The sequence below is a fragment of the Eutrigla gurnardus genome, assembly GCF_963514095.1.
Source record: "Eutrigla gurnardus genome assembly, chromosome: 22".
Lineage (NCBI taxonomy): Eukaryota > Metazoa > Chordata > Actinopteri > Perciformes > Triglidae > Eutrigla > Eutrigla gurnardus.
The window spans coordinates 10,798,667-10,819,620 of record NC_139933.1 but is presented as its reverse complement, the minus strand read 5'-3'; the positions used below and the strand labels follow the sequence as shown (position 1 = coordinate 10,819,620).

The 20,954-nt window shown below is 42.6% G+C and overlaps 1 protein-coding gene across 7 annotated transcripts in view; it reads right to left on the bottom strand.

The window, feature by feature from the left end:
• Positions 1 to 19,809, bottom strand: part of LOC311032720 (myosin phosphatase Rho interacting protein) — a 43,814-nt gene extending 24,005 nt beyond the window's left edge. For all 7 annotated transcript variants that reach the window (XR_014599208.1, XM_084039704.1, XM_084039705.1 and 4 more), the window contains exons 1-3: positions 18,971 to 19,809; positions 16,634 to 16,711; positions 15,016 to 15,081 (exon numbers count right to left, since the gene is read on the bottom strand). Coding sequence is in view for 6 of the 7 variants with exons in the window: in XM_084039704.1 (XP_083895830.1) it covers positions 15,016 to 15,081; positions 16,634 to 16,711; positions 18,971 to 19,090 (264 nt within the window). In the remaining variant the exon portion in view is untranslated. The remainder of the gene's footprint in view (positions 1 to 15,015; positions 15,082 to 16,633; positions 16,712 to 18,970) is intronic.
• Between the last annotated feature and the right edge of the window lie 1,145 nt (positions 19,810 to 20,954).

Here is a 20,954-nt window from a genome sequence, read left to right as displayed (position 1 = left end):
AAGAGAGTATTTACACAATTGCATCATATATACACTTTACTTAATTCTCTCCATTTGTAAAAGAAAGTATTACAGTATCCGGTGCATACAAGGAGACATTAAAACAATGTAAATATAGCCTGTGAACAACACAGTCCAAATCTACACTGACATGTTTTATATCGCACCACTAGAAAGAGCCTGAAAGGAACAGTGAAAAGGACTGTCTGTTCTATTTATAAACAGTGCAAGTTCATGGGTTCACTGAGCGGTTTTAAGTTTAATCTGTCTGATGCCTAGCTGTGAGGTGCGAACCAAACTATGCACGCCGACATGGATGCCATCTGTCAGTTCTAAATATCGTAACCGCAGGACTTCCACGACAGTACTACATTGTGTACAGTGACTTAAGGTTTTCACATGCAGGTTTGCGTAAGCACACGGTGGCTTTGTTTGCAGGCACGGCTCTTTTACAATGAATGGGAGACATGCGAGCCCAACTTGGAGTGGATAAGATTTTCTATTTATAGTCCATTTGCACTGCATCAGTCCACGTGAACCCGTTATGCTAGCCATGCAGTTTTGTGTTAAATTACTGCTTTTCTGCATGCAAAGTACTTGTGCAGGTGCATTCTTAGAAAGACAGTACTTCCAGAAGGTACATATTTGCACACACGCATTACCACAGATCAGAAAACTGTCTTTTTCTTAGTCTGACCTCCAAATGACTTAAGCCAGCAAGGGGGAGAAACCCTGCTAATCTTATGTTGACTGAGGGATTTATATTTGTTCAATGGAGTAAATGAGTACTGCATGACTAAGCACACTGTGCATGGGTGGCTGTTTGAACAACTCTTGGGCCTTACCTTCACTGCACTAAACATACAGGCAGAATTATAGACACCAAAATGCCACAGTGGTGGTAAGCTATAAGTACCAGGGAGCCACAGACGATAAATTGCAGCCCTGTGTAATTCAGAATATATTAGGAAATAGAGTTGAAACGTAATTAAAAGGTATCGCGTTCATGTTTGCTAGTGGCCAAATAAATCTAACTCAAGGACCCAATTTGTGCAGCGTAACCATAGCCTGTCAGCAGCAGAGCAGTGGAAGCCTCTAATGTGGATGGAGAAGTCAATAGTCAACAGTTTGTGGGAATCCAATCCCGAGGCAGACGAGAGGCCCTGTTTACTTTGTTACTGTTAAATGTCACTTTCCTGCTCAGCTCTTTTACCAGTCTATATTGTAGCAGACATATCACAGTTAACACATCGGAGGATAGAAGTTTGGTTTAACTAGGCTAAGAGTAGAGCAAAGTCTGAGAAAGCATAACCTTTGTGATTTCTATGGTAAGAGTGCCACAGCCGCAGTTGGCCATTATGTTTTGTTCAACTTCTTACAGGCATGGCTTTAAAATGACAGAGGGCTCTCGACACCAAGGTGAGAGGCCGGGGCAACAGCCGGGCTTGACAGACAGACGGACAAATAGACCTTGGGACAGCTGGGCGAGGGCCTAGACCTGCTTCAGACTGGACAGAGAGACCGGCGTCAGCTTGACCTGAGAGCTCTGTCACTCTCAGACGTGGAGAACGGAAGGACGTTTGGGGACAGAGGGTAGGAAAGGGAGATTAAGTCTCAAGCCGGTGGTCAAGGAGAAACAGCGGTGCAGCGGGGGGGCATCTGTCTGAGTAAACAAATCTAGAGTTCACCACACGTGGGGCTTTTCTTGAGCTGGAGTCAGAGGATAAACAGCAAAATATTTCAAATTCTGGGAACAGTTGTACAAGCAGCTTAAGCCCCCAGTTTTAATCATCACAATCTCTAGGACACTAAAAATAAATCAGAGACCGACAACAGCTCTGATTGAAAACCTATTTTCATAAAGCTGCTCACCTGTGAGAGAGATTGGAGTGTTTACACAAAGTAGGTGGTTGTACAGTAGAAGCAGCACGGGACTCCTGTCACACGTGTGCACCCTCCCTGCCCACTGTGTCAGCTGAGCCCCGATACACGCCCCTACTTTAGGCCAGCCACCACAGCTCTAGCCCCCAGACCCAGGTCCCCTCAACCCACACCTCTCTGTCACCTAGCTTAGACCCAGTCCCCTCTTCCCGGGCCACCGCTCTCCACAATGGGCCCTTTGTGAAGCAGCAGCAGTTCACACAATGTGGGATTGTCAGCCGCCACAGTGCACAGAGCCACTCCTCCCCTTAACCCTCGACAAGGAAATGACCAAGAGACAAGAGGCCTAAACAAGTGTCCTTTTGTGGTCAGAGTATGGAAATTATGAAGCCAGCATAAACTTATTCTAGTCTCTGAAGTTGTTCAGACAATAATATGAATACTGTCTGGATGGCAGACATCGAGTCTCAGGGGGAGACGGGGACAAATCAGAAAGAGATTTGGTTTCTCCAGGGCAGTCTGTGATGACTGGGCAGCAGGGCATATAGCATCCGCACCAACATGTTTTTGGAATATACACCTGTCAGATGAACTGAAGCAACAGGCAGATTTGCACATTTTAGCTGTCATATTTGAGGACTACGGAAGGAAATGAGCTTCTAGCTAAATCCAGCATATTTACACAAAGTGTTCATTATTTGCATTGTCCTCTCCAAATAAACGAATGAATAAATAAATATTGTATTCGTCTTTGCCAGAATACTGTGCATCAACAACACCAAACATCTAAATATTATATTAATATATATCGTTGCATCAATTACACAAGTTTCTATTTATTAATTAAAAATAACTCATTATTATTCTAACAGGAAACCACAGCTTTAACACAATAAAACAGCTCCTTCTTATCTAAAGCACAATTTCTAAATCTCTTATGCCATGTAATATGAGTGAAGGGAGACACTATTCTCCTATTACCCACTACAACTGACCCACTGCATAGTTTCAGCATCCCCTTTCTCACCATATAGTATTCATACATCTTGTGATCTCTGTCCAGATGGTGTGCATCACTACAACAGTGTTCATTAGGAACCAACTCTCTGTTTAGAAAATGGTAATTAGCATGCCTTTGTGCTCTTGGCTTCCTTCACTCTTGGCCATTCCGCTGCTTAGCAAAACATCTCTTCTCCCTCATGACACAGCGGGAGAAATATTTGCTTCTTTTGGCAGCTGGCTGACGGTTTACTCTCAATTTTGGTTGGGAAGCAAATTCTCTTCGTCTGCCATCAACATTTTTGGGGTTTGACAGATTTGTTTCTAGTTATGGAAAGTAAAAGTGCAGTGAAACTGACTCAGATAAGTGGGGCATGAGGAAATGAAATGGAATTTAATCATGCGATTGAGTCACATATTTCGGCATGTTTTCACATTAATTTTCTCATGATGGATACAATTACGGTACTGTTCAATGCCCGAGTCAGTTGGGAACACCTGTAAGTTGTTCGTCAACATCTGTTATTTGGTATTAGGTGCCAGTTTGTCTGCCAACATTGGTGGTGACAAATTCAAATCTCCAACTTCAACAGAACTCTTCGTTAGACATGTAAGAGCAGGATCCTCAAGTTCATCACCCTGCCTCCAGAGCCTTTTGACTTGATCACAGAGGACACGGAAACCAAAGGGAAAGCTGATGAACTGGCACCGCTCCGTCCTGACTCATGGACGTGGCCTGGAATCAGGTCTCTTCGGGGTCCAACATCATCTGCTCATTACTGATAACAGCAATTACGCAATAAATCTTTCCTTAGCAACTTAAGACAACAGAGGCAAACACGCATTTTTGATACCAGTGAGCATGCCCAACAACCAGCTGCAGGGAAATGTCCTCAGGTGCCAGTTGGATAGAGTAAGCCTTTGTCATGCTACAGAGGAATATCAAATCACTGTCTTTTTCTCCTTCCCAAGTCCACAATAACCATACAAACACTGATACATTGCAATGAGGCCAGGAACTAGAGCTGACATGTTGGAACACTGTAATCTTGTCCATCCCAACATCAAGCCAGTACAATTACACGTGGTATTTACCTTAGCCTCAATACCAACTGTAACCTCGCTCTATAAAATCTATACTAAACCATATGGTTGATATCTGACATCTGTTGCAGGGCCAAGTACAGTCCTCCAGGCGTTCTCAGATACGCTTCACTCCACTGGTATGCATTCAAGACATTCAGACGAATGCCTAGGTATAGGCAACCGCTCCAAGCCGTGGTTACAAAGCAACAGCACCACGGTGAAGGCCAGCTGCTCGAGCACTCGATCGACACAATATTCGGAAGAAAAAAAGAATCCAAACGCCGCAAATTTCACACATTTTGTAAGAGGTATTTTTACGGAGGATTGTGGGCGGTAGCAGCGCTGCTCCTCTTGTGGAGACTGGTGAGAGGAAGTGGGTGGTTTAATGCTGTGTTAGGAGGCCAGCAGCAGACAAATGCAGAGGAGGAGGAAGATGAGGGAGAGTTGGAGGATGAAGACCATTTTCTCTGGCTAGTGCAGCAGGATTCTTTTCAAATGGAGGCTAGGGTCCAGTTCTTTGGCACAGTGGTGGCAAGCCCACAATAATTAAAGTCATGCGTGGGTACCGAATAAAATAATTTAACTATGGTTCATCATTGTCTTATTCTAGTACATACAGCACTGTGACTGGTGCTTTATCAATCATGTTTATACATTGTAATTAATGTCAAAGTAAATCATCTTTTATTGTCAGTCATTGTACAACACACAGTGAAATTTAACCCATCCTAGTATGAGGAGCAGTGGACTATTATACATCACCCAGGGAGCAGTTTGGGGGTTCAGTGCCTTGGCACCCTGGCAGTCAGGTGAACTGGCACCTCTCCAGCTACCAGGCCACACTCCGTACTTGGTGACATGAACCGGCGACCTTCCGGTTCCTAAGCCAAGTCCCTAAGGACCAAGCTACTGCCATCAAAATCAACACGATACGAACACATGAATAAAGTGTGAGAAATCAAGTCAGCCTATGTCTGGGTGGTGACAGAGTAGATGGGCCGGCTGGAGAAACAGGTGCTAAGATCGAGTTGTGTCATGTTGCATCGACATGTACTACCATTACTGTGAGTGTGTGTAGTTTTCCAGACGGGGAACACGGGAGGGGAAATGTTTTTCCCCAAAATGTGTATTCCATTATAATTTTCTTCTTCAAATGACATTCTAAATGATAGTGAACACATAAACACTGGAATATCCTAGATCATTTCTGTCCTATAGTTTTATGTTATGGCTAGCAATTTGAATTATTTCAAACTTTGTTTCAGGGAAATTACATTTGGTTTATTATTTCCGCATGGCTGACGGCTCAAAAATAGTATAATAGTCATGAGTCTGTCACTGTTACCATAGAGAAGCAGTCAACAGTGTGACTCAAAACATGATAGTTGCCAAAAAAAATCTAAATGGACAGAGAATCCAAAGATGAATTGATTTAAGCTGCAGTGTAAAATCAAGTTTTCTCTACAGTGAAGGCGATACAAAACATTTTAGAAAGCGTTTCGTCACACATCCCAGTCAGGGTAGTGGACCGTGGAGGCAGCGAAGTGTGGCTGATAAAGCAATTATGTCCAAAATAAAACACCTCCATTTACAGCTTGCTCCAATATAAACTCGATGCTCTCTTCCAAGGCCAGTAATGAGGACAACTGGATAAACTGGGCATTGACATTTTTTTATATTTAAACACCTCGATTTACCAGTGTTCTTAAAAGTATTTAAATATTTTCTCTCGTAGAGTACTATCATTCACTGACTTCTAGAGCAGTAAATCTTGTAGCTTTTTGTCTCCACTGCAAAAATAAAACAGTTCCAAGATCAGTGAGGCCCAAAACAGCAGTGTCTGGATTACTGCAGGATCCCATACGGTGCTCTGACACAGCTCTTTGGAAAGTAGGCCAAGGTGAATAGGCACCCATCATATGGTGTTGCTTTTGTAAAGGTTGCATGGTCCTAATGAAAACTATGTTTATCAAAATACAAAAAGGCACATAAATATCTTTCACTCCTTCAACACATTTAGCAAGAAGCTAGTTTCGGCCACTCAGTCTTCACTGGGTGAAGAAATTACATAAGAGTTGTAAGCAGGCATCAACTACCTCTTTGATAATGACTGCAAATCTGCCAAACGCCTAAGTAAATGCAAATTAGTCCATCAGGCAGGAGGAAAGGGAAAATACGGGGAGGGATTGGAAAATGTTCCTTTGGGAATTCAGCTAAAACCGGTTCTGGAGATAGCCTTTTTTTCCACCGGGCTGAAGAGCAGCTTCCTAGCCCAGGTCTGGTGGTTAGCAGTTATTTGGATATCTTAATATTTCTCAGCTTGTCAAAGAACAGTTTAATATTGCAAGAAGAGTTTAATATTAATGAGACAAAATGGCAACAAGTAGCCCATTTAATCATTTCTGTGTTAACGTATGGTATTATAATAATAATAATAATCTGTATTTTTATTTAATTCCATATCAATCTGTTTTCAGCTCTTTTTGTCATTCAGTAGTTAATATTTCATAGACTGGAGTGTATTTATATAGAGGGGGCTTTTTTTGTTGCTTTCTCTTTAAAGCCAAGAGAAAGTACAGAGGAGAGAGTACTAAGCTGATTAGTTGCTGAGGCTGGAGGTCGGCCAGTCCATGGCTGCTTGAAATGGGAACTGTGGGCCAGTCCTGAGGAAGCTGGAGCGGGTAATTAAAGAGCAAGTGGCTCACCCAACATTAATTAGCAACAAGCCAATGTACTTAGGTTGCAGGTTATGTGAATTTTACAAGCAAGACCGACATGAAATAATGCTAAGAAATGGTAATAAAAACACATTTTTAGTACCATAAAGATAGGTCTACAGAAACGTCTTTTACCCTCACTATTGTATTTAAATTAATCATCACCAGACCCAACTCCCTGGCTGCAATTTCTCTCTTTCTAAAAATATCCAGGCTGCAAACTGACCTTAACAGGTGGTCGGATTGGCAGGTCGCCAAGCCGAGGTGAAAGGTTAAAGGTCATGCAATACACCTGCACCTGTTGCAACCTCGGAGACGTTCGGCTGCAGCTGCGGCTCCAGTAAGCCAACGCACGGCAGTGGTCTATTAGACTCTTTTTCTCAGGGCACGTTGCAACTGGACTTCGTCCAACTGAGAAGTTGTAATTCAATGATGTAACTAATGAACTCTGCCATCCTTCCCCGCAACCTAAAAGCCACACACAGCTATAGCTTATAAGCATGAGAGATTGTGCAGCCAAATGTTATTTAATCAGAAATATGACCTCAATATACTGGCGGGCTACAGTGGTGTGCATCGGAGGGTAATTCACAATTGCAGTATTTTCTTTCTAAAGTCTCGGTGTCCTTACACCCCCACTAACGCACACCTTCCCACCTACCCCACTGTTTTATTAGAGCTGGCTAACCTCTCACCCTGTTGCTTTAAATGAAACCTTTTGTCAGAGTCCTGGTCCAGTGTTTAGAACAAACTGAGCGAGCACTCAGTCAGGTCGTGTTTGGCTTTATAGACAAGGGAGCGTTTGGGAGGGAGAAGTTACACAATACCACTGGCTGCTCTCTCCAACACAAATGATTTATTGGCCAGCGAAAACTGGAATGAAAGACAGAGATGTGAGTGAGTGGCAGAATAAGAGAAAGTGAGGAGGCAAAGGGGAAGGGAGAGTGAATCGGACTGAGTAATGGGAAAGTAAAAATGGGGACCATGCGAGTGGAGCGGACACTGGTTTAGCCAAAGCCTCCTGGAGCCAGCCTTTCTCTGGATAATGAATAGCTGGAAATCGTTAAAAAGAACAAGAAAATGAAGGAGCGCACAAAGAAAAGGATGGTTAAAAAAAGACATTCTGGAAAAAAAGAGCCTTTTAAAAAGGACTTCTCACCATGGCGCAACAGTGGACCGCCATCAAGCCTTAGTTGGCAATCATGTTCACCCAGAAAAAGTAAAAAAGAAAAAGAGTACAACTTCACCATCAACTGGAATCCCACATGAATGGTAAACTGATACCCTACGAGAAACCATTTGCTATGAGCAATATAGTACTGTTTTACTGTGGTGCTGATAGACCTAGTACCCGGTGTTAAATGATGCTGTCCACAGGCTCATGCAACAGTGCACAGAAATATAATAATAGACCACAAGGACTGTGTCCACTTGTTTACAGCCTACATGAGCTAAAGCTTAAAGTAGAACCTTACAACCGGCGGTTATTGGGAAAGGTGCAAAAGTTTGAATGTGTGATGTTTTGAGAGAAGGTAAATGCCTACTTATGAATGTGGTCTGACTTTAATTTATTATCTTTGCATTTCCAGGTCAATACATGTCAATGTCATTATCAATGGGAGAGCTTTCTGCTCAGCCAATCAGAGAGGGGCAGCTTAGCCGCCTTGTCTGTTTGTATAATGTAGAACAATGCTGTTTTATTGACTGTAATTTGAATTTAATAAGTAATTTGAAGCCATTATTTTTAGACTCATTAGGCTTTTGGCTGTTGAACACACACATACACACACACAATAAATGTAGAATGGGAGTGGGTGAGGGGGAGGTCAGTTGGAAAGCTTGAAACATTACAACAAGACCGAAACCACAATTAAGTTGAGTTTCAAATCAGCTGGGGTCTTGTTTCTGGGCAGTTGTCCATGTGTGGCTGTACACTAATGACAGAAACAGCTTTTAATGACACATTTAAGGATAAAGGCCATAAAAGAGACCACATCGGTGCCATGTAGAATAGTGGCTCACGCCAGGCCACACTCGGGAGTTCAATGTTTAGAGAGCAGAATTGGTCCTGAGCCAGACGGGGTTACGGTACTTCGTAAGAAGTTGAAGCATTCAAACAGTGAACAAGTGCAGGAGATAAGATTTTTATCTCGGCCACATCCGGAATGATGAAGTGCTAAAGCCAAGGCAAAAACCAAAGAGCACGGTTGAGAAGAAACTGGAAAGTCAGACCAAAAAGTCCTCTAGAGAGCCTGACTGGTCATTTATCAAGTGAAAATAAAATGAAACGTCTCATTTTATTCAGCTAAAATCATACTTTCCTAATAAAGGTTAACTCCTATCTCCTCAGAAAGCACCAAGTCGGAAAGTGGACACATATGTTGGGTCACTTGGAGGACAGTAAGCCCCTTGACTAGCGATCAATGTGAGCTGCTGGCTTAAGCAGACTACCAAATTGCTTTAAGTCTGTTTTTTTCTAGAAACTAGTCAAGTGTGTTGTTTTCCATGTTAGGTGTAGTAACTAGCCTGCAAATGACCACACTGGGAAACAGGAAGAGGAAATGAAGGTGGGGGAAGGGAGGTGATAAGGAGAGACACTTTCAATCATCCCATGAGATCAAACAGAGTAAGGTAGGCTGCCAAATATATGGTGCTTGGTTTGGGTAGTCAAGACGATGCCAAGTTGCCTTGACAATAGGCATGCCATGGAGATTTCAATTTTCCCACCAGTTATTAAACCTGTGACAACATCAAAGTTACCGATTACAACAGAAATGTTACAAGAAAATCTATATTCGTCCATAATATCTGCATTACAGCTATTTTCTTAAATTCTCTGGACAAATGAATTAAGATTGTCATACCTATTGCCTTATTAATGTGATCCAAATAGGCATTTTGCTTTTCACTTTGACACCAAAAAGTCCACCATTGTCTTGTCAGTCAACTCCCCTCAGTCTTGTCACATCATAAGGGAAATATGAGTCCTTTGATTGTGTTCCTGCTCCAGCTTTCACTTTGTAATTATGAGTATTGATAGCATGTATTAATATTACGCTTAGTATTTTACAAATTTTTTTATTTGGTGATTGTGCTTTTGTGTGAAAATGGGTTTTATTTGTATGTGTTAAACAAAATAACTGACCTGAATACCTGAACACCATGTAACACACCGACTAAAACGGTACAGTAAACACAAAAACAATGTTCTATTCTAAATACAGTAAACCGAGGCGACTGTTTTGAGATATGGGGCTGAGTGGCAGTTACAGTGTTGTAGACCCTGATGATTACAAGCTTTATGAATGGCTGTTCCCATGGTTTTGTGGCTTTGTGCAATGGGAACAGTGACCCCACTGTAATCCATGGCTGTTTACATTCCAGCAGATCAGTTCCTACTGGAACCATGGGGAAGGAAGGGCAGGGGTTAAAGAAGACTCTCACGCACCGTATCTCTACAAAACCAACACACGCCTCACCCAGGACCCACACTTAGTCAACAACCCACAGTGATCCAATATGGAGGACTGACACTGTCTAATATCAACACAAGCTGTAACAGACATCTCATTTATCCTTTACCCTTGTCCCTCTAAAATCATCTGCTTCCCTCTCCAATCCAATCACCTCTCTTTCCCTCAGCCCATCATGTACTGTAACAAACTTGTTGTCTCAAGGCAGTCTATCCTTCCCTCTCCACTCTGTTTCCCATGGCTTGCTGTGATTGTAAGACTGGAGCTCCCCTATAAGTATCCCTAATTTGATGGGGCGGGGTGGTCAGCCTCGAATTATTCCTGCCTGAAGGCAACAACACAGCTCAGAGGCCCTGCCCACTCATCCATTCCCTAGAAAGCTCGCCTCACTCCCAAAAACCAACACAAGACAAAAGCGCCTCAAAATTGGTTGAAAATAACCCAGAATTCCATGTTTCACAGTGCTAGAGAATGGAGAGAGTTAATGCATGTTTCAGCATGTCAAAAAGGTCTTACAAGTGTGAGGACAAACACTGCTCATCGGTTGTATATGCTTGTGTCTGAAAGATTCAAGAGAGAGACTACAGAGTAGTGTGCCTCAGATTAAAAGAATGCACAAATGTGCGGGAAACAGATGGAAGTTTGTCAAAACTCTCTCGGTTCTTGGACTGTGCTGTGGGGCAGGGGTCCACCGTTTCAATTCCTGTAAACACCGGAAATTAATTGAGTTAAGATGAAATGAGAATGACTTCAGCAGCTGAAATATCACGCGGACATCATGTTCTTCTTGTTCTAACAAGGAATATAGCTGTGGAACAGACAGTCGTCTGCAGTCAATACAATCTAAAAAGGCAATTTAAGCGTCTCTGAATGGGCTTTTTGTGCAGTGCAACTCAATAGGTGTTTTATTTGCAGGTATTTGGTGCTTGTTCAGTCTGGACTAAAAAACGTTAATTTACAAGCAAGAGAAGTTCAATTTCTTGGGGCTTCGTAGCAAAGTGAGGACATATTGTACACAATGCACCAACAGTCGTATATAAAAGAGTTTCAGAGCAAAAGGATGTAAAAAAAAAACGGAGGCTGTGATTCAGTGCTCAGAGACCACAACAGAGATTGAGTCATTGCAAAGAAAAGTATTTCAGCCTTGATCATATAAGAGGTGTTCGGTAAGAAAGGGTTACAATTAGGTCAATGCAAGGTCAATGGGAGCCGGGTGTTGTGTGGGGAGGACCGCAGAGCCAAGCAGCTATTAGAGTGTGGGTGTTGATCATTTTCACTCGCCCTGATGTCATTATAGTGGCTTGGTGGAGCTAGAGAGTTCTTTACACCCACATACCTGCCCTCACCACGAGGTGATAATGGACTTTGTGTGTGTGCGCGTGTCTCTCACATCACTTAAACAATGTGAGCGGCTTAGTCACACAGTTGTGTTTGGATGGCCTTTGTTCATGTTTTTCATATTTCTTTACCATACTTCTAAACCACTAAAAAACCAAAGTTAAAGCCGAGGGTTTCTAAAACCTTGCAACACCTGTTCGTGACACAGCCTCCACAGTCAGACACCCCTCGGTCCCGGGGGCATTCAGTCACACACAAACAAACCACAAATCGGTGAGATCCAACCTTGCACATTTGTTTTTCAATGCAGCATCTGATGGTTTTTTTTCAGCTAGGCCATTTGTAGAAAGGCTTGCTCACCATACACGACTGAGCCGAGAGACAACCTCAGCCCACACACACTTGTGCTTTGCTTCCAGAGTGTTCCGTCCTGTATCCCTTTAGTCAGGACAGAGACAGCCAGAGCTCTCAACAAAAACAGAATAACTCCGTCCCATGTTACACATGCCATGGTCAACGGTTGCCGGACAAAGGGACAAAACATGTTGCCTTGGCAACGCTCCCCTGAAATAACTGCACTGGGTTGGTCAGGGAAAATCCAGCCTGTACATTCAGCAAATACTGGAGACTGAATTGACAGTGGGCTTTGTGAGTGTGGTTATCCCACTCCCATGATTGCGGCTAATAAAATGTACGGTGCTAAAATTCAGCGAACTATCTGGGACACACAAATTTCAACTCACTTTGGAGAAAGCTGCACTAACATATCAGCCTTGGATGGCGGCACATGCTCTATGCATGACACCTTTTTCCCTTTATCTTGCTCTTACTGAGGCTACACTTTCTTCTTGTAACCACTTGTCTCTCGCTAATAATGGCTCCTCTTAGCCACAGCTGCTCCTAAAATGATGGCTATGGTGCGTCGTGTTGGGTGTTCACCATAGGTGGGCAACCCCAAATCGATGACTTCAAAAACTGTGATCCCTCCCAGGCCTCCGCTAACCCATTCCTTTCCCCCAGGGCCGTGCCACATCCTGCAGGTTGGGACCGCAGTGCATCTGGGTTTGGTTAGAGCCAAGACACCAGAGCCATAAAACTAGACCGAGAGGAAAACGGAGGGGCACCTCCTCATCTACAACCCCAACCAGTGCTCTCGGATTGTGGCTCTGATGTGTTCTGGAGCAACGTTATACTGGTGAAAGCTGGCAGTCTTTAGATTTGACCTGATGTCATTAACAACACAGCATCAAACTGACCTTAATGTCTCTTTCTTGTATTAAATGTTTATTGTGGCAGCATTTTGCATTGATCATTATACCTGCATGTTATTTGCATACTTCATAGCCGTGTATCAAACTTCAAAAAGTACACACATCATCCAGTACAGGCAAACAGCCTACTGCACATCAATGGTGCATTAAAGTTCTGAATTTTGGCATTACTGCACAAACAAATGTTGCAATACTGGCTAAGCTGAGATCCCATTAAAAAAAGCCAAAACAATACCAGCTCCTAAAACCAACCACTTGATTCGACAACTGGCACAAAACACAAACAGTCCCACACTCAAACTGCTCTGTTGTATTTATTCCAGCTTCACACAATGTTTTGGCACTAAATGTATTTTACGTCACCACCCTTACTATTTACAAAAGTGAAATGGACATTAAACTGCAATTTATGAAATTGTACAATGACACTACCCACTGTTTAACGTTTAATAGTCCAACATTGATTTTACCTCGAAACAAGAGCCAGATATGTATGCCAATTAGGCAAGTTTGTGCAGCCATTTATTCAACACTAAACAATTATTCTAATGAGTTTGGTGTGACAAGTGAGGTTCTATATTTAGTGTCACTTGATATTTCCAGCTCCAGACCTTTGCTACCCGCCTCTCCTTTTGATCCTTCATTCAGCATGTAGATGAAAAGATGAAGAGTGACATGGAGAGAGACCGATGAATGGAAGGAGAAGATCCGCCTCTTTCCTTTGTCTCGTCCAGTAAACACATCATCCATGCTTATTCCTTGTTGCACCATTCTCCACCAGTGTCTCTCTCAAATACAATTTATTTGCCCCGGTTTAAAACGTTTTTTTAGGCATGTTTAGTAGAATAAAAACCTTGGCGGTACTATGCAAATAGTAACCTTTCCATTCAACATGTGGCAGGTTTCTATAGGGGGAATGAAATGAGCCTGAAGGGCACATTAAAGAAAAAATGCTACACAGCATCCTCGCTGCTGCTGCCACTCTTACATAAACCCTCTCAGCATATCTCTGCTCTGCCAGAGAATGCCACATACAGTATGAAAGGGTCAAAAGCAACAAAGCAAGTGCTGTTTCAACTACATGGCTTTCACCTCATTTCAGAGCACACCCACGTATACAAAAAAAAAAAAAAAAGAAAGCGGAGTCCTACTTTGGGTCAATCAATATTCAGCATGCCCACATACAGTAGAGGATGTATAGGACTCGCCACACTATATAATAAAAACAAGTGACCGATAAAAACAGAAAAGGAGAGTCAATCTACACATTAATTTTATGATCATTAATAAATATTTCACTGCTGGCACCAATAAAAATCACTAAATACATTAGTCTTCCTGGTATTCAGGGATTTTTCCCCCCCTGTTATTTTCTTTTCAGAACAGGAAGTTACCATGCGGCTCTTGCACAATAAGCGTGCTAGTCACTTAAACAAACACTTGAGCTGGGACACATGACTTTTATTATTATTGTCAACAACATATGGTGTCACGTTCTCATTTGGCACTGCTGCGCTAGTTAGCATAGTGTTAAACACATTTACAAAATACTAATACTATATACTCGCTGTATGAGGGAGAGCGCTGGTGTTGACAGTCAAGTGGCAGTGAGCCAATCACATCCTCCCGAGACAAACACCACAATGCTATAAGCCAAACAAGAACAAGCTAATCTATCAAACACATCCACAATGTTTAGGTTCCTAACTTAACTAACTATCATGGGATGTATTATATAGAAAATCAAGCAACAACAGAACTTACTGCAAATAATCAAATAGTGACCATGAACCTCATTCATCTTCATTGTAATTCAACTGAAAAGAGAGCCAGCCCTTTATTTGAAACACACTATTATTAAAATTAAAAGATCCATTTTTTACTTCATATTTCCATAACAAAACCCCCCCAACTTGTGATCTGTTCCTATTTGCGTGTTAACTTTCTGTTGCTGCTGTAATGCAAACTCAACACTTCCTCCATCATTTTCATATTATTAAAAACACTTCCGAGATTTCATGGGAAATAATCACTTCCCTTTCATGGATAGATATCGGGCTGGGAGTTTCATTAATAGCAGATTAAGGCAGCGAAGGAAAAGCACATGGGAAACAAGTGGGTGAAAAAAAAAACCTCAAGAAAAGGCTCAGTGGGGAGTATGAAATGACTATGCTGTGTTGATGTGCCGAATAAAGCTATGTATAATAAAAACTATACTCAGCACCTGACAGGAGGAAAGCTTTAACTCACCATTTCGTCCAGAGCATAGCGGAGTAAGCCGTGCTCGTAGAGGATGAAGAACCTCCTCTGCCATTTCTGCAGTGAAAAAAAATAAATATTGAATGCCATGGTCACATCACAGATACAACAATCTCATCAGTAAGGCACATCAGCCAATTTTACCTCAAGTCTCAAAGACTTGGCCACTATAGCTTTTCAAGCTAGCTGGAAAACAGATTGTTTTTCTTCTTAAATCCATGAGTGAAAAAGGACAATAGACAGAATACTGAATGCAGATAGTAAAGTGTTTTTATATCTCAGTTGAATGAATCTGCTTACAGGATATACATGTTAAACATACTCTCTATCTATCTATCTATCTATCTATCTATCTATCTATCTATCTATCTATCTATCTATCTATCTAATACCCACAGGGTCAAATTTAACAAATAAGGGAGTCATTTTTATCTCTCTGTTATAATGGTAATTCTGCTCATATTTGTGCAAATGATATGGTGATAGTGTCCACTGATCTCCCTGCTCATTGGCTTGATGAGCTCTTCACTTCTCCCCTCTTAATGCAACGTTTTGTCCCAGTGTTAAATATCCTGGGCTCCGATTCCAACTGAGGCCAATCCATGAAATATTCAGAGATGCTTTGTAACCGAGTAAAAAGGCATGGGAAGGTCTGAATGGGGTGCTGATAAGCTTCAAAAGGGACACTGACTGTCATAATCATTATAAAAGTTGATATTTTGCTTACAGAGTTGACAAAATACAGCCACACACCCACAACCTGTCAGACCAAAGTAATCCTAAAACATGACTCATTCAATAAGTCAGCTCTTTTTCTACCACTTATTTGCTTGTTGGTCAGTCAGAACCTGACCCACCAGCTCACCTCAGCACTACAGGCCACAAATTGTACACCAGCGGCGAAAAGCTGGTCGTAAGAAAAGGCAGGACACATCAGCGATTATGTCAAAGCAGCAGCAGCCTGTTGACAACAGTTGAGTTGAAGGATCCAGAGGTGCTTTTCTCAAAACCCATATGGAAGCCATCAGTGTGGCTGTGAGAACTGGGACTTTTCCTTCTCCTCCCCCACATTCTCTCTACTCCTCTTCGGGGTGCACCACCACAGCATAATCTGGGAGCTGATAAAGGAAGCGGTGCAACAGAGCAAGTCTCCCATTACATGACGCTGGGGGAGCAGGACTCGCGAAATAAAGTTGATATTTAGGCTCATTATTGCTGGAGAATGAGGCTTCTTCTGATAGAGGGCCAGGCCTCCCACAGGAAGCCGCTGAACCCATGGAACAGCTACAGGAGCCACACTAAGCAGACCTCCTGTTTGTCAGATGTCAAATGAGTGGCAGAATGGAAGGGTTAGCTTCTAAACTCACTTTGCCCTTGGAGCTGCCCTAATTTACCAAATGTTAACCCATCTCACACAAAATAACAAGCACTGCATCTACTGACTCTTAGCATGAGCAGCAGCTACAGACAGAGTCAAATAAAGTTAGGCTCTTTAAAGAATACCCTTTTGTTTTCAGAAATAATAAAGGAAGTAAAAAAAGAAGCGAAGAGAAAACTATGCTCAGTTCTAAACAGTTTCCATTTCAAGTCCAGCAGAGGAACCACTTACCCGAGATCGGTGTAAGGGATTGTCAAAATTCGTTCCCTCTGGTGCCAACAGCAACCATCCTCCGTAAATAGGTTTTGCCTGGTGAGAGGAAAACACATATTAGTGAGATTAACATTTGAATTCACTGTAGATATAACTGGAGGCTAGTCCCTTAGTTCAGGCTTCAAATTATGTCCCAATATCAGACAGGATTGCACACACACAAACATTTTAGTTCAACTGTGTTCAGATGTGTATTAGTCACTAGCTGCCTTGAGTTGACTGCAGGCTACATTCTCCAGCTGGCTGTATTCCAGAGCACCATGCTGCCCTGGGAAAGGGAAAAAAAAAAAAAAAAAAAAGGAAAGGCTAACACACATGATTTTCCCTCTGATCCTCTAAGTGGGTGGACTGGTGGGTGGAGGGGGCACCAAGAGGCAGAAGTTAGCAAGAATAACACTGGATGAGAAACAGGAGAGAGAAGCAGCAGAGCCACAGAGCTTTTGTGGCCACAGATTTGCAATTCAAACTGAGAAATGCAAGTTGGCCTGGCAGTCTTTTCTTAAGTCGTTCTGGTACGTACTTGAACTCTAGCCATACTAGTAGTCAGCAGTTGTTTGCAGAGCCAGAAAAAACCCTGCATAACCACTGCAGGGTTGTGTGTACAGGAGCACATTTTACTAAATATGTTTGGACTCAAATCGTACCTACACCTAAAGAGCTTAACAAATTAAGCACCTTACGTAATCCAGCGGCCCTCCCAAGTCTGAGGCACATCCGCCGTTCAAGTCGAAAAGCCGTGACATTTGCAGCCGCCTGGCACCTCTATGTTCTCTATCAGTGGGTTTGATTACAGTCATAACTTCATCCCATGTAAAGCCAAATATAATCCCCTAAAATCCTCTTTGGCTTTGATTACAGGAGGCACAACACATTTCTCAGCTCAGCGATTTTGTAAACAAAACGGGACAATTTTCCATCAACTGTCCGACCTGTAACCTTGGACAGACAAGAGTTTGTGAAGACTTGCAAGAGAAGAAATATCCAACTTCTGAAAAGACAACCCTAGAGGCGACACATTGGAATAGCAGCTAACAGTTTTGAGTTATTTGATGATGGCACAGCAGGAAAGAACAGTTAAGTGTGGAGAGGGAATCGCACCAATACTGGGACACTAGCTTCCTCGCCGCATTAGTCTAAAGCCCAAGGAGAAACACTGAGTCCGTGTATCCCATCTCTCCTCACATGACCTGACAGCAGCCCACATGGCAAGTCCTCTTGAGAGGAATAGATGAGCTGAATCTAGGTCATTTTTTACCCTTCAATGGTTCAGTGGTTGTACGTATTTGAGTGTGTTCATTCCGCAATGCCCCCCTCCCCAACGTCTTATTACCCCACATCATAAATGACTGTAATAGTGCACCAATAACGTGGAGCTTTGGTGGTGAATTGGTGGAATGACAAAAGTTCTGGATGGAAATATGCACAGGATGAGATTCACAGGCTCTCAGTATCTTCTTGCAGGAGGGCTCAAAGAATGAATAACATGGCCAGCCTGGGCCTTCTTCTTCAGCCTCTGACCACTGATGACAACCTTTCACTCAGTGTAGTCATCAAAAAGACAAGGCTGATAGCCAGTGGATCAGAAATTCCAATGAGAAGGACAAATAACCTCAAGTCTATTTCCATTTCCAACAGAGTCATTGGTCACGGTGGAGGAAATTACAGGAAAATGAGTAAGTCCCAGTCGTGTTGAAGACATTATTTACTGGAGAAGCATCGGGACTGATGCGACGACTTTGCATGTAAACAGCCTCTTGACCCGTTCCGCTAAACAGCTTACCCAAAGAATGACGGCGATATAGGCCAACAGAGTTCAGCGTGCCCTGATGTCAACAAAGTCCAGGAGGAAGCATTATAGAAATATTTACATTTGTGATTTATATGGTAATGGAAATGTCAACATGATTTTGACACCCAATATTTTTATTAAGTATTATAACTTCACTATGTTGTGAATGTGACTATGGCAAAAATGCCCAAAGGGAGTGTTATAGCAATATATACATTAAAGATTTGACAGAAGTAACTGTAACACAATTGACGAAACGCTGATAGGAGGCTACTGTGCTGGAAGGCATGCTTGGTGGAGGCCTATATATCTGCATGAATTGAGGTCAATATATGCCCTTGGGTTGGAAACTAATTACGTCCAATTAACCCAACCTTTGCACTTCATGGGCTATCGTCACATGACAACCCGTTGGAAATGTGCACGTCACACAGAGAGGTATATACAGGCTTTCACGTTGAAATATCCAAAGTTTTTTCTTAAAAAAAAAAATCACATTTGTTCACCTGATTTAAGTCTTCGTCGTTCAGCAAATGTGATTCTCTGGGCTTGAAGCAGTTCTGGCATTTACTTTTGTTGAAAATGTTGGCTTGAAATTTCCGACAAGGATTGTCTTTGAATGACATGGTTGACGGTGAAGGCGACACTTTGAGGAGAGAAAAAAAATCCCAAGAAGTTCTTCTTCTTCTTCTTCTGCTCAACTCGCTGCTGGTGAAATATAACAGGACAACTTATCTCAAACAAAACCCATGAGAAGAGAGTAACGTGAAGTCCATTAAAACAGGTAATATCGCGTGGTTCACCTGTCCCGTGTTACCTGAGGCGGTGAATAACCTCCCGTTAAGTGATATCTATGATAGTCATGTTGCGCGAGGGGTCGCCTCCCGCTGCTAACGTCGACTTGCTAACTTTTGTTGTTGTTTTTTCGTACACGGGCTCGCTAAGAAGTTGTCAAATGAGTCTCCGAGAGCGCGTACAGGTGTGCGCGGTCTTCTCCTTAATGACGTCCCGCAATGAGGTGTCAACGTTTCACAGGTGACACTCCGGGCCTCGAGCTCACTGCAAAGGTCCCGTCAGCCTCCATCGGGCGCTACGGCTCTACCGAGGGAGGGAGTCCACTTTGGCCCCTCTCTCTCCGTCTCTCCGTCTAACAAGTGACACCGCATTCGTTGTCATTAAATCTGTTTCGCGCTCGTTAACGTCTCTCTTCAAGGCCAAACACCGTCGTCCAACTTTAAAGACGCCATCGACTCGGCTGTCACGCCGCTGGATCCACAGCGTCCGGTCCCGTTCTCCGTAGCACCGTTCCCGCTGGGCTCTGTTACGCAGTCTGCGGTTGGTGTTTTCGTGAGGGGAAAAAAAATGCTCGCTCGGGCCGCACAACCAGTCGGTGGAGAGACGGGGAGGCGCTCAGGGGAAGCGGTGAGTGACGGCAGCCTCGACCAATCACGCGCGCCCACAGCCGAGGCCGTGCGTCAACTGTCCAATAGGAAGCCTCGATAGTTTCCGATACTCTCCCCTCACGCTCGGTGGGCTTTAAAGGGCCCGTGATAACAAAAAACAACTTCCATGTAAAACTGTGATGTTATGAATATTAGCCTGAGATAATATTTTTCATCCCGAGCTGAAAAGACAAAAGCGCGGGCTGCATTTATTCAGGTTGCCCTCGTTATTAGTGGAGGTTATTTATTTTGCTGATATTTGTTTTGTGCGTGTGGTGTGCTAATCTTTAAAATCCACAACAGGGGGAAAGGAAAAGGAAGGTAACTGTTTGTCAAAACATTAGCAATTCTTTCCTTTGATGGAATGATACATGCTTACTGTGGCTTTACCTGGTAATTATAAGCCTGTTTATCAACATAATAAAACCTTGAATGCAAAGTGGCAAAGATGGCTAATAAAATTCCACGACATCAACTTCATCTTACTTCTCAAATGTCATGTATGTTTTACACAAAACAAGATACTTAACTCTGTAACATTATACTTTACACATTAAATGACATTTAATGGATTAATACATTATACTATTTAATAAAGTCATCTATCCATCTATACTCACAGGAATTACATTTAATATAATTGATCAATTTAGTCGATTTGATGAGCAAACAACTGAAGCAAAGCATGAATGTAATACACTTTATGATGATTTCATTTGTTTACATTGTCCCATCTTGTTATAGAGGCCAACTCACAAAGGAAGGGACCGTGGTGGAGGCTATTTTGACACTAGGCCTACTCCTGCTATGAGTGCATGCTGTTTTGATAGATGCGAGTAGATAAAAAGAATGTCTCAAATACAAGCTTAAACAAAGCCTTGCAGATGTTCATTTGAAACAGGGAAAGCGATCCTGGAGGGGCGTTTTGACTCAAGGCTCCAGAGCACCATCTGTTGGTCGGAAATGTCCAATGGCTGGGTCCAAGACTGAGTAAAAGATGGAAAAAAGAAATAAAAACATACCTATAAATATAAACGTATAAATATAA